General features: G+C 42.6%; 1 protein-coding gene across 1 annotated transcript; it reads right to left on the minus strand.

Moving 5' to 3' along the window:
- Positions 1 to 421: 421 nt before the first annotated feature.
- Positions 422 to 12,076, minus strand: CREBL2 (cAMP responsive element binding protein like 2). The gene is made up of 4 exons (XM_032205872.1): positions 11,957 to 12,076; positions 3,458 to 3,655; positions 2,181 to 2,328; positions 422 to 1,484 (listed from the first exon to the last, which is right to left on the minus strand). Coding segments are annotated over exons 1-4 (363 nt in total). The 5' UTR covers positions 11,972 to 12,076; the 3' UTR covers positions 422 to 1,482.
- Between the last annotated feature and the right edge of the window lie 638 nt (positions 12,077 to 12,714).

The following is a 12,714-nucleotide window of genomic DNA, read 5'->3' on the forward strand; positions in this document are numbered from 1 at the left end:
TCCAAAACTGCAGTTCAGAGCTTAAAAAGGGGGGGGGGGGGGTGAAAAAAATAACCACACCTCATCCTCCCCATCTCTGCTTCAGTGTTACTTAACCTTTCAAAACAGTTTTCTATGTCTATGCAACACTTCTGCCAATTGCTAAGTACATGTGTGGAAGATCTAAAGTATACTGAAAATCATGCTTTAAGGATTAATATGAGAGCTCAGAATGGAATTCAGAAAACAACTGCGTGCTGTACACTGAAATATGGCACTTTATTATTTTCAGTCCTTTTGACTAATTCTAAATTAAGATAATTCTAAACAGACAATTACTTTAACAAAAAGAATGCAACATTCAGTCGAGCAAGTCATTCATTATAATATTTATTCTATGAAACAAAGAAAACATAAGATTAAAAAACATTCCATACATCTCATAAAATACAGAGAAAGACATTGTCACAAACAGAACAAGCAAAGCAAAAGCCCCACTGAATAAAATGAGAGCTCCACTCTTCACATTTCATCATACACACACAAAAAGCATGTACAGAAGAAAGTGCACTCTAAATTAAGTGGCAGGTTATCTGTCATTGTCCTGAACTAGCCCACAAGACTTTTGCCATTGTCTCTCTTATGGCAAGACCAAACAGAGGCAACCTGTTTTCGTTGCTAACAGTTCTTGGCATTATCTTTGGCTGGGAAATCAGGATAGCACAGCAGAGTTCATATCACATTGCAGCCTAGGAAGATACCTGGGCCTAAACTATAGGTAGATACAGAAAAATAGCAGCGCTTGACAGGTGGGAACAGGTGGCAGTTATTCCACTGCTAGAAGCAGGGTGTAGGGAGATGTTCTGACTATCTTACCGAGGGTAAGAAGTATGGGCATACACATAGTACCTCTTCAAGAGCACCAATAACATAAAATACATGCTGCATTATAAAAGGATGCTGAAAGCAACACTTTTACCTGGGTTGCAAGTAACATTATTATTAATTTTCTTATTGAAAGCTTTTGATGAGGCCCCTTTTCCTTGACCTATAATATTCCATTTAGCTTTAGCAAAGTTGTTATGGTATCCTCCTCTTGCTTTTGTGTTACAGAATCTCTCAGTCTCCCACAATGGTTACCAACCACGTAACTACTGACCACAAAGCCAGTCTAATTCTGGGCTCATGCCTCTAATACAAGGGCAGCCCTCATCTCTTACTGGAAATGTCCAAAAGCTGCATAGCTGTATTTGGGGAGGGAGGTGTAGAGAAAGGAAGAACAAGGCTCCACTTACAGAAACACCTATTACCCCAGAAGCCCCACTCCATGCAGGTTTATGAACACCACAAGCAAAGAGTTTCACGTGGGGAGGAGCAAAGAGAAGACAGCAGTTTGGCATCCTTCCCCCTGGACCCAGGGATGCATCCATTTCTCTGATAACAGCATTCTTCTGATAGCTACCAAGTTATCTCTGCTGCAGTGTGGAAGGTTCTGCATTCAGCTCCTGTGAATGATGCACCATGGGGGAAGACTGTTATAGTGAAAAACGTGGTTTTCACACCATTTCTTAAAAACAGAGCTAGGAATACGTAATTTAAAAATTGCAGTAAATTGTAATTTAATCTGTAGAAATATTAAAAAAAGGACAGGAGATAGAGAATTGCCTATATTGCCTTAACTGTTCCTTTGCATGCATGTAACAAAATACAAAGACCACAAAATATAGTCATCTTTTAATGCCTGGAAGAGCCTTATTTCATCCCCTTGACAAACATGAATGAGGGAGAAAGAAGACTCCATTAGAAACCCCAGTTCCAGCATTTCTCACTTTTGAGTGTTTGCAGATAGAATAATATTTTCTTGACGGAATTTTAAAAATTAGATTTACGTGCTCCATTTCCCTCACACTAAGAAAACAGAGAACGCTGTAAAAGATTACAGTTTCCTGTTTTCGCAGGCCTTACTGAAACTAAAATTGAGCCTTCTTCTGAAATAACTGTCCATCTTCCTTACTAGTATAATTTCTGTGTTGTCCATGTAAACATTACACAGAGTCTTTGTACCACCCACTATGCCTTTTGCTTCAATCAACTATTTGTGCCCAAGAGCACATCCTTATGTTTCTTCCCACACCACAGCCATCCTCCTACACCACAAAAGATGTAACAAAATAGGAATTAATCATAGGCTGGATACCTACATGGATTGCTGCTGTTTGTTTCTGTCTTCCCAGCCTTGGCAAGTTTGGTTGAGTTCTGCTGTGCTTTGCCCTGCTCCTCTCCAGTTAGTAGGGCTTTTATTTCAGAGGGGATTTTCCCTTGGTCCATTGCCATGCACCACTGCTTGTACTGAAATATGCAAACACATTAGGCATTAGCAAACTGCCAGGATCACATTAGCAGACAAAACAGAGCTGTAATCTTTACCTTCCGGTATATTCATTTAAGGCTTGAATTTACTGGACTGAAGCCTCTTACAAAACTGCAGAGCGTTAATGAGCTAAGCACGTGTCCATGGTTGCATACCTGGCTTCAGTAAATCCTGATTCAGTCAATAAACTGCTACTCAGTGGCAGAGCTAGACACAATACTGTAATTATTAAACAACATGGAACACTTTGTGCATTTTCTTGCTGTTAGCATGCCAGAATACCGTTCCAGTTCATGGCCTATTAAAAACAAATATTTCACATGACTCTGGGGCTGATTGACTATTAAGAGGTCCTTCCTGATTGTGCAAGGCAGAGTTACAGAATGTTTGCCTTATTCCTAGTTCCCTCACCTTAAATTCTTATTTGTCAAACACCAAAACACACTGAAGAGCCCACGGCCAGTTGACTAACATTCCACCTAATACTAACCCTATTAACTTCTGGTGACCAGCCCTGCCTCATCAAACAAGCCTAAAGCTTGTGAATGAAACATCAATGACATCTTCATATCAGTGAGGAACTGAGTCTTGATTTCTACATGAAACATTCTCTTTTGTTAATGCAACTCATTTGGCCAAGACAGCCATCTTCTATGTGTTCTAAACAAGGGGTAGCTGCACAACCGTTTGCACATGTAAACAGAGAGTATGCTGCAAGAACCAGCCTCCCCCACAAAGACAAAAGTACTGGAAGCACTAACGCACTGTGGATGTATGTCCCCACTGATATTTTACCCCATCTCTTTCCAAACTCTACTTCTTTCAACCTCTATCAGAGGTTTTCCCAAATAAATGCTTCAAAGAGTCATATGCAAAGGTGCTTTCTTTGCTCACTTCCAGTTCAAAACCAGCTGTTAACTTGCAGCACGAAGTTCATTACTCATCATGCAAAGCAGGCAAGCAGCTGAGTCCATCTGTTTCTGATGCTTTCATACTTTATGGCTGGCCAAATCCCCCTCATTTTAGTCACAGTGATTTCAAGAACAAATGTCCATGAGAGTAGACCCTGAATGATATTGAGCATTATATTACGTGGTAGTTTCTTACCATTTCGAGCTCTTCTCTGAGAGCACAGATGGCTCGCTCTCGGCTTGAAACCAACTCTTCCAGGTACTGGTACCTCAGCTTCTTCCTGGCTCTGCACTCTCTTGCACTCTGACGACTTCTTTCGAGCTTTGCCTTCAAGTCTATTTTTGCTGGTTTACGACCTCGTTTGCCTGGCTTCTTTACTTTGCCTCCAACCACCTGGAAATGAAGAGTACACTAGAGATGATGTTCTGCAAAGGGAACACTGAGACCATGTCATTGTGCCTACAGCTGGCTCAAGATGACCAGTCAACTCTCTAGCAAAATTGATTTAGTATTATTAACAACCCATGCCCTAGTAATTGCCAGCTCAAGAATACCTTATTGACTTTAAGACTTAAAATTGGAAGGAAAAAAAAAAAAGATTTACATCATTACAATCTAAAGCCTATTTTTGCTGCAGTAGAATGACTAGTTTCAGCCTCCTCTAAAGACAAAACATTCAGAATTATCCACCACCCATCTGAACTTCCTCCATCTTGCTTTATTTCAAAGGCATCTTCCAGGGATTTTTACTAAACAAGGAATTCAGTTACACTGCACCCTGTCTCTGCTGCCTCCAATGGAGCTGAACCTAACCACTTTGGCCATGTTCACTTTACAAACAGTACTACACAGCACTGAAAATCATCTCCTTATGCAACCCATCCCAGCATCAAATTTTTCCAATGCCTAACTTGGATCTCTCCTGAAGAAATGTGACCCTCACGACAGCTTCTCCTATCCCTTGAAGGTGTTGGATCATTCTGCCCTTTTCTTTGTGGTTCCTTTTTACAGGTCTGAAAGCTTCTCTTGCTACAGATATAAAAGAAGGGAATAGTTTTCCTGGTATTTATTCTGTGCTTCCCCACCCAAATATTTCACTCTTAGTATGAGAATGTGGCACATGAAAGTCTTCGACATGCTATGAAACTTAGTACGCTGGCCATCAGGTAGTATTGCCATGTAAGCATTACATCAGCCACACGCCCCACTTCCCCTCTGAAGTGAGAATTTCTCTTTATTTGCATTCTGACCACATTGTTTGAATGGAGGGGGTGTGGAGAAACACACCTACGTGTACGAATTTCAATGCTGGCTTGGTATTTCACCATACTGTGTATAAACTGTACTTTTTCTAAAAGGCACTGTTCAAAATATCAGAGTTCATAATGAAAAAAAGGCACTTTTTACTTTGCAATGCTACAAAACAAGTCAGCTTTGACATTCAAAGAAGTCACTTGTTCTACAAACTTAGCAGGCTGCAATAAAAACAGTAACAGTGAATTGATGTGCTCGAATGAAAAAATGGAGTATACAATTGAGTCTATTCTTTCTTTGGAAAGCAAGTCAACAATCACATGCCAACATAATCTAGCCTTTTGTACATTGCCTCTCCTAATTTATTCAGGAGTAGCTGCCCCCACAATCAAATGGAGGAAGAGAAAGTACTTAATGGACATCCAGCGATAATGAAACAAACATAGCACATTCAGAAAAGCAAACAAAAAAGTCACTTTTACACCTGAACTACAGAACACAAGTTGAATAGTCCATTTACTCCACCAAGGTGTTCTCCTTCAGATCCTGTTTTCCAGGCTTGTCTGTAACTAATGCATGTGGTAAGCCATTAAACTTGGTGCTGCAGGATAGGACAACCTGGTCCAAGACACCAAGTAACCAATGAGTTGCTTTTATACAAAGCTTTGTGCAACTTGTTGCTTCTCAAAGAAAACATCCCCAGATTCAGTTCTGGATGTCACATTACACACCACAGACAAAGTACCTAAGTTCTCCAAGACTTACCACCTGAGGCTTTTCTGGGTCAACACAAGGTAGTTGGAGCTAAGTTTCTGAATTCAAGAGCTAGAGACACATGCCAGCTCTCTCCTCGGCCACTCATTGAGGTCTGACCCCCCCAGGCAGTAGGCGAGCCCTCCAGACGAGAATCCCAGCACACCACATCACTAAGATTAGTTGCAAACATCACCCAGCCTCTTCAAGGCCAGGTAAGAGGATCAAGTGACCTCTGTCCAAACCCTGAGTTTAAAGACATGTTTTTGTGGCTAGATCGACAGACATGGACACCAAACACTTAAAGGCACTTTGTAGTCTGCAACTAAATCAACCACTGTTGTGGACTGCTTTGCACATCACAGCTGCACCCTGGATCTACCATTATCAATTATTCTCTGTTCCCTCCCATCAACTCAGAGAGGTTTCTGCAGAGAGGTACACCAGTTGCACTCTCTGTCCCCCCACGATCTTTTATCACTGCACCAGCCCGGCACACAAGCTGTGTTATTACGGGAGGAAAAAAGGCCTGCACCTCATCAATCATGGCTTGCCAATGCTCTTGCCACCAGGTATGGAAATAATGAAGAGCTTTGCTCCTTTTAACTCTTACTTCCAGCAGCAAGGCCCTAATCATCTGCCCTCACACCATCCTGAAAGATTCACACTGTCTCCACAGCTCACCATATAATTAGGCATCACCCTGCACAGCTAGTGTAGTAAGTGATCTAACTAAATCCTGTCTGCTTCATAATTTTTCCTTTCCAGTATTTGGAAGCTCTGACTGTAACCTGAAGCAACCCAAGTGGTAAATCCTCTGTCACCATTCCACACTACAGTATCTCCCTGGCTTTAGGGTCATGTTTGCCCAGCCAGTTGCTATGCTGATGTGAAAGAAAAAAAGGCAGAAGTGCTCAATTATGTTGAACAAGTCAGCAAACCAACCAAAAACAAGCAGGCAAACATATTGTATTCCCTTTGTATTCCTCTGAAGTTTATAAGGGGTGGGAGCTGTTAGCATTCAGCAGTGGGGATTTGTTTTTTTTGGGGAGTCACACGCCACCAAGACCCAGAGCAAAACTGATGATAAAATCTGTCACAGATTTATTAATAACATGCATCTGTCACAAACCCAACCAAGCCCATATTTCAGTTCAGTCAGACTTCAGAGAACAGAACACAGCTTCCCTCCCTTTCAGATGCAGCGCCTAGACCATAGTATCACTCACCCAGTAACCGTGTTCAAAATTATTTGACCTGGAATTGGAAATGGCTTTGTCTGTATCAGGGCAGCTAACTGAAGCTATCAGTGTTCTGGATTACTTTTCTTTTTTGCCCAAAGGGATCCAGCATATCTCTACAGTACTGCCAGAAGGTGTTGCGGAGAGGTCCTCCTTCTGAAGGAGCTGCACAGAATGACTGCTAGCGTTCCCCAAGGATCTGAGCTGCTCAAGGTAAAGCTGGCCTGGTATCCCTGCAGGCACTGAACAGTCTGGCAGAACAAAACAGTGCTACCCAAAGCACCTCTCAGCAATGCTGAGAGCACTGACCACTTCAGTATCTTGCAGCAGCTTACAGCTCATTCACAGAGGGCTCACAAGTGCTACAGCAGCCAGGACTTGAGATCCAACTCGAGAAATCGCCTTCAGCACATTGTTGTTTGTATTAATAGTTGCAGGAGTAGGTCTGCAGAATCTAACTGATGATTATGTACAGGAATTACATAAACCTATTAAAATGATTGGGAAAAATAAAAACCAAGCCTAAGTATTGCATTCATTATGGCAGAAGGGAAAAAAAAACAACTAGTCATGTTTGCAAATGTTTTCTCAAAATCAATAATCAAATTAAATTAGTCACAAGTCTCCTAAGAAAAATTATGTTATTCAATGCTTTCAGTCATAGCATATCACTCACAGTTATAGATGTAACTTAGCTAGAAAGCATGCTGGTTATTCCTCCATTGCATGGCATTTTATATGCTTTACACAGACTAGTTAGACAACTTTCACTGGCAGACTCAGCATCCTGCATCACACCGAGCAAGCACTCCAAAAATGCATCTGATAATGACCCAAAAACCTAAGATATTAAGGGAGCAAACAACTTACAAGTCTTAAGCAGTTCTGTCAATAGAAATTAATCCTAAAGGTCTTCTCATATAAAGTGATTAATGTACGAAGAAGGTAATCTTTAGCACAAGTATGTAAAGACTATTTTTGCTGAAATGTCTACTCAAAAAAGAAAAAAAAAAGGCATAAGCTAGAAATAAACATCAAGATTTCATAAAGCGTTAAGCAGGTGTCCACAAGTCTAGATGAGCAAGTGCTACGGTTCAGAGCAAGAGTCGTTATTTCGATTCCAGCAATTGTTTGCATTACTCCTTACCTCTCAATAGATCAGAATCCTCTTCTTGCCCACAGAACACAACTACAGCCTCGTGGAAGCATATCCACCAATACACCATGCACACTGACAGGTTACACTAAAAGAACCCAGGCACTTCAAAACCATCTAGTGCTTGAAACACGCAAGGCTGATGGCCAAGTAACACTATGCTACATTCTATCCTCCTAGAATAGCACTGTCCTCCTAGCGCACTACAAATATGAAATAAAATTGTTCTAACTGCTCTGTGGGGTTTAGGCTAATCCATTTTACTTACCCACTGTAAAAGTAAGAAAGCAGACACATCAGCTGAGCAACGCTGTCCAGCAACAAATGACTTGTTAGAACACTTGAGGATTTGAAATTGCCCATCTCAAATTATAATCTATTTAGATCTTATATTTCAAAACAAGCAGCAATGAAAATATTTTATGCTTGAACAAGATCCTGGATGGAAGAATACTATAGCACTTTACAAACCTGCATGCTCTAGAAGAGCCCTAAAGGGTAAAAACATAATAGCCACTCCTGTAACAGCTTGGATCAGTATGAAAACAGATCCCATGCTTCGCTCTCACACTATTTGTCGGTCCCTGCTACAGCATTCAGAGCATTCCTTGGAGTCGATTCCAGGACTGCCTGGAAGATCTACCCTCTCTTTGTGGTCTTGGTCACCCACAACTTTGAGACTCACAGGTGGAGAAGTGCTGGAGGATCTCTAATGAATGAAGACCTGTCAAGCCCAGTACGTTACCCAGATTTCAAACCTAACTTGCTCTTGCACTCCCTTCAAGGGATGTCTGTATCCCTGTCACTCATGATATACAGCAAACTCCCCCTGCCTCAGGATCACACACGGATATCTGATGTATCAGAGCCAGGGTTTGCAGCTCAACTCTTCATGTGTGGTCTTTGCTGTGGGCTTTCCCCTGCCCTATCACCAAGCTCTTCCCCAAAATGCAAAGGCCATGTGAACACCAGGGCAAGACACCTTTAGACACTTGATCCATAAATACGAATGTCCCGTAAGAACAGCTAGTCTGAGCGTTTGGTTTTCACCTCAGACTACATCAGCACCTGAAAAGCCTCTGACCTATTTACGGACTTTTCTTTCACTCGCCTCATCATAAGCTTGCAGAACTTTAAAAACAATTGGACCTCGAGACCGATGTTCTTGTCCACAGCCCTGGGACCAGCCTGCAGGAACACCAAAGGACTTTGCTTCTTCATGCTATTTATTTAAAAGCAAAAGAAAGCCAACCACCAAGAACAAGCCTGTTCAAACTTGAGAAACTAACCTGGAATTAAAAATTAGTGAGAGAATGAGGTCCACTGTTTGAAAATTTTGAGGAGTCAGGTTCATTCTCATCTTAACTGGATAATGAAAAAAAAGCTTTTTCCCAAGCTCTTCCCCTCTCCCCCCCCCATCATTCGTGTATCTAACAGTAGCTTTATTAAACTAAGATGACATTTTATAAAGCTGTTTGGTGTATTACACAATTTTCCTTTGCATACCAAAAAACATGGAATTAACTATATCCCACTGCTGAAGCCAAGAATGATGCGGTATACATTTCTTTCAAAAATAAATCCCAGTTTAAGTTAAAAAATGCCATTATCAGTGTAATATTTGTTTCCCAAATACACTTTTTCTTAAAACTTTATCTACTCACGTGTTGCTCAGTTCAGCACATTTTTAAAAGAAAAATACGTTTCATCTCAAGCTGTATTTTCAAAAGCTGTCTTCTCATTACAGGAAGAACATATTTGTAATAAAAGAAGGTAAACCCAAACCACTTCTATTTGTTGTTGTTTTTGTTTCAGTTTTACTGTTCTAATAAAAAGTAGATACTGCATGATAACTGAGAAGTTAATTGCTCACAGAAGTATATTGAAAGTTTACCTGTAATAAATACAAAAGATTGCAGTTAGCTACCTAGAACTGCATTTTAAAAATTACCAGGGTCATTTTTATTACCACAAATGTGAAAAGCACCTCTTACCTTAATACAGACACTCTGCTTCCTGATTTATATAATAAACGTAACAAATTATAGTCTTGTAAACTAATCAACTAGTATCACCTATCAATGCTGAAACTACAGTAACAGAATTTCTCTTTTTTCTTACGTCTAAATACTTTGGAAGCATGTAAGTGCTATTTTAACTGCGATTAATTGACAAAGAACAGCTACATCACTAAACTCTATTTCTTGGACAACCAATAATAGCTCAAACCACAGCAAGGATAAATGAGATCAGTATCAGAGCAAGCTGTAGCCTCACAGAAGCTCTACAGAAAAGCAGGTTGTAGTTGGGGTTATTTTTTATTGTTTGTTTGAATAATTTAAAAACATCCTTTTAAACTTGAGCGTGAAAGAAGTTTTCTAGATCTGACCCTTGGATCTTCTGTCTCTCCCTTTAGTTTTTACTACTTCCTTCTCATTTTGAGAAAATACGTGAAGAGGAATCATGCCTCTTACACTCTCTTCATCCAGAGAAGACTAAATTATAGTGCACTTAGAATTAGGGAAAATGTTACAGCCTACAATTCCAAATTCCTTATGTTACGTAGATGAAAACTCTGAACTTTGGTGGATATAACTATGGAGCAATTACCTCACGAATTATGTAATTCAATGACCTCATTTTTATAGGGAAATTCCTTTCATAGTCACACTCGTTCAATTCCATGATAAGACTCTCAGGTCACACAGTCCAGCCCTTCAAATAACATGCAAAATGTGACTCAGTGGAGATTTTAGAAGGCTTCAAGGACATTCTGGCTTCAGCTGGAAGATGGGACCGGCTATAAAATGAAGTATAAACAGTGCTTGCCTCATTCTGAGGCAGCAACAAAAATGGGAAGCGCCCTCCTCCCAACAGCAGTAGGATCTCTTCAACAGAGCCATCAAACTCTAGGGGCAACCTGCAGCCCCATGAATTTGTTCTGAAGCCAATTGCAGCCCTACAAAATAACAACAGTGAAACTTTTCGAAGCAGCCAGCTCTTACTGACTAGTATTGGCTATTTTCTGTAGAAGATATGGGGATCTGATATCCTGTAAGACTACTACCTAATGTAAAACTTGCTGAGGGAACAAAGATTTTCAGTTGTCCTTACTAACCACCACACCCGGTAGTTCTTGGCAGCACCCTTTTCAAAGCCATAGCCCTTGACAGTATCTCAGTGGGAGTATAATATGAAAACATTATATTATGAAATTGTACTTGAGACATAAGATAGGAAGAGGAAATATTCCACTTGGCCTACTCTTTCCTTCACTTGACATCACTTCTTCTAAGCAAAAAAGAGCAAAGACCTGTCTCATTAGCACAAAACATAATAGTATAAAAATTATTTTTAATGAAAAAAAAACACACAAGTTACCTGTTCTAAATAAAGTAATTCTGTCACAAGAGAAATGAAGTAGCTATACATGCCTCCAAAATTAAATCTTCCATATCGTCTAAACTCCTGCCCTGATCACAGGTACTGTTTCATCCAGTTTGTCCTCACGACTGTCCACATTTTGTTGGCTTCAGCAGTGCAGGTTCTCCCACCCACCTTTGCAGCTTACATACAAGGCCCCAGTAAAGCCAAGGAGTATAAATACCAGTTTGTCACATTAGCATGAACCATTCACATACCCCTGATCCTTCTGTTGGATGACATGCACTGGTAAATTATCGATCACATTCAAATGCTTTAGATTTATTCCTTAAGAAATTACACCAAGCGTTTTCTTTTCTCAGAATCATTAAGGTTGGAACAGACCTTCAGGATCATCCGTTCTGACCATCCCCCTACCACCACTGTCACCCACTAAACCATGTCCCCAAGCACCACGTCCAGCCTTTCCTTGAACATCCCCAGGGACAGTGACGCCACCACCTCCCTGGGCAACCCGTCCCAGTGCCTGACTGCTCTTTCTGAGTAGAAATGTCTCCTCGCTTCCAACATGAACCTTCCCTGGCACAACCTGAGGCCATTCCCTCTGGTCCTATCCCTGGTTACCTGTGAGCAGAGGTCGCCCGCAGCTCCCCACACCTTCCCTTCAGGTAGCTGCAGAGAGCAGTGAGGTCTCCCCCGAGCCTCCCCTTCCCCAGACTGAACAACCCCAGCCGCTGCTCCTGTAACCGTGCCATTCGTGCCCTAAGCCTCGCTCAGCAGGCGACGAGAGGGAAGGGGACGGCTCCTCCCTCGCGCCCGCAGCCTCCCAGCCGCGCTGCCCCTGCCCCGGCCGGGCAGGGCAGGGCAGGGCAGGGCAGGGCAGGGCAGGGCCGGGCCGGCCCGTACCTTGCTGTCGTCCATGGGTGCCCCCGGCTCCCCCGCTGGGGCCCCGGCTCTCAGCGCCCCCCAGCGCAGCCCGCTGGCGCCATAGCCCTCCGCGCTGTTTGTTTACAGCCGCCCGTCGCGCGGTGGGCGCTGGGAGCGGTAGTCTTCTCCTGCACCGCCGTGCGCGGCCACTGCGGAGGTGAGGGGCCAGCCGAACTACGACTCCCAGCAGGCCCCGCAAGGAGGAGTCCGGAGGCGGATCAGCCGGCTCCGGGGGAGAACTACATCTCCCAGGAGCCCCCGCGCCCTCCACCGCCGGCGTCCAACCTCCGCCGCACGAAGCCCGCTTGTGCCGCCGCGCCCGTCAGCCATCTTAGGCTGGCTGAGCTGCGGCCCAAGCACGGGGGGTGTAGTCGAAGCACAGGGCAGCCTCTAGTGATTTTTGAAGAAGCTAGTAAGACTCCAGCCCAGCAGCCAGATAACGCCTTCCACGTTAATAATAAAACCCATTTTCCATCCCACCTAGAAAGCACCTTGGTAGAGCTCTAGGTGCTCACGCTAGATCACAAAGTGCACTTGAGGTACATAACCAAGATACAAAACTGCAGCTTTTAAGCATACTGGTTGCATAGCAGTCTCTGGATTTGGGCAGTGTGAAACAATAGGGCAGAAAAAGATGAAGCGTTTGTTGTCAGCTGACCATGGGCCACAGTTTATTCCTAGCGCTTGCTTCCTTTCTTGCTATTCCATGCCACTGCAAGCATGCATAGTATGCAACA

This window comes from Aythya fuligula, chromosome 1, assembly GCF_009819795.1.
Source record: "Aythya fuligula isolate bAytFul2 chromosome 1, bAytFul2.pri, whole genome shotgun sequence".
Classification (NCBI taxonomy): Eukaryota; Metazoa; Chordata; class Aves; order Anseriformes; family Anatidae; genus Aythya; species Aythya fuligula.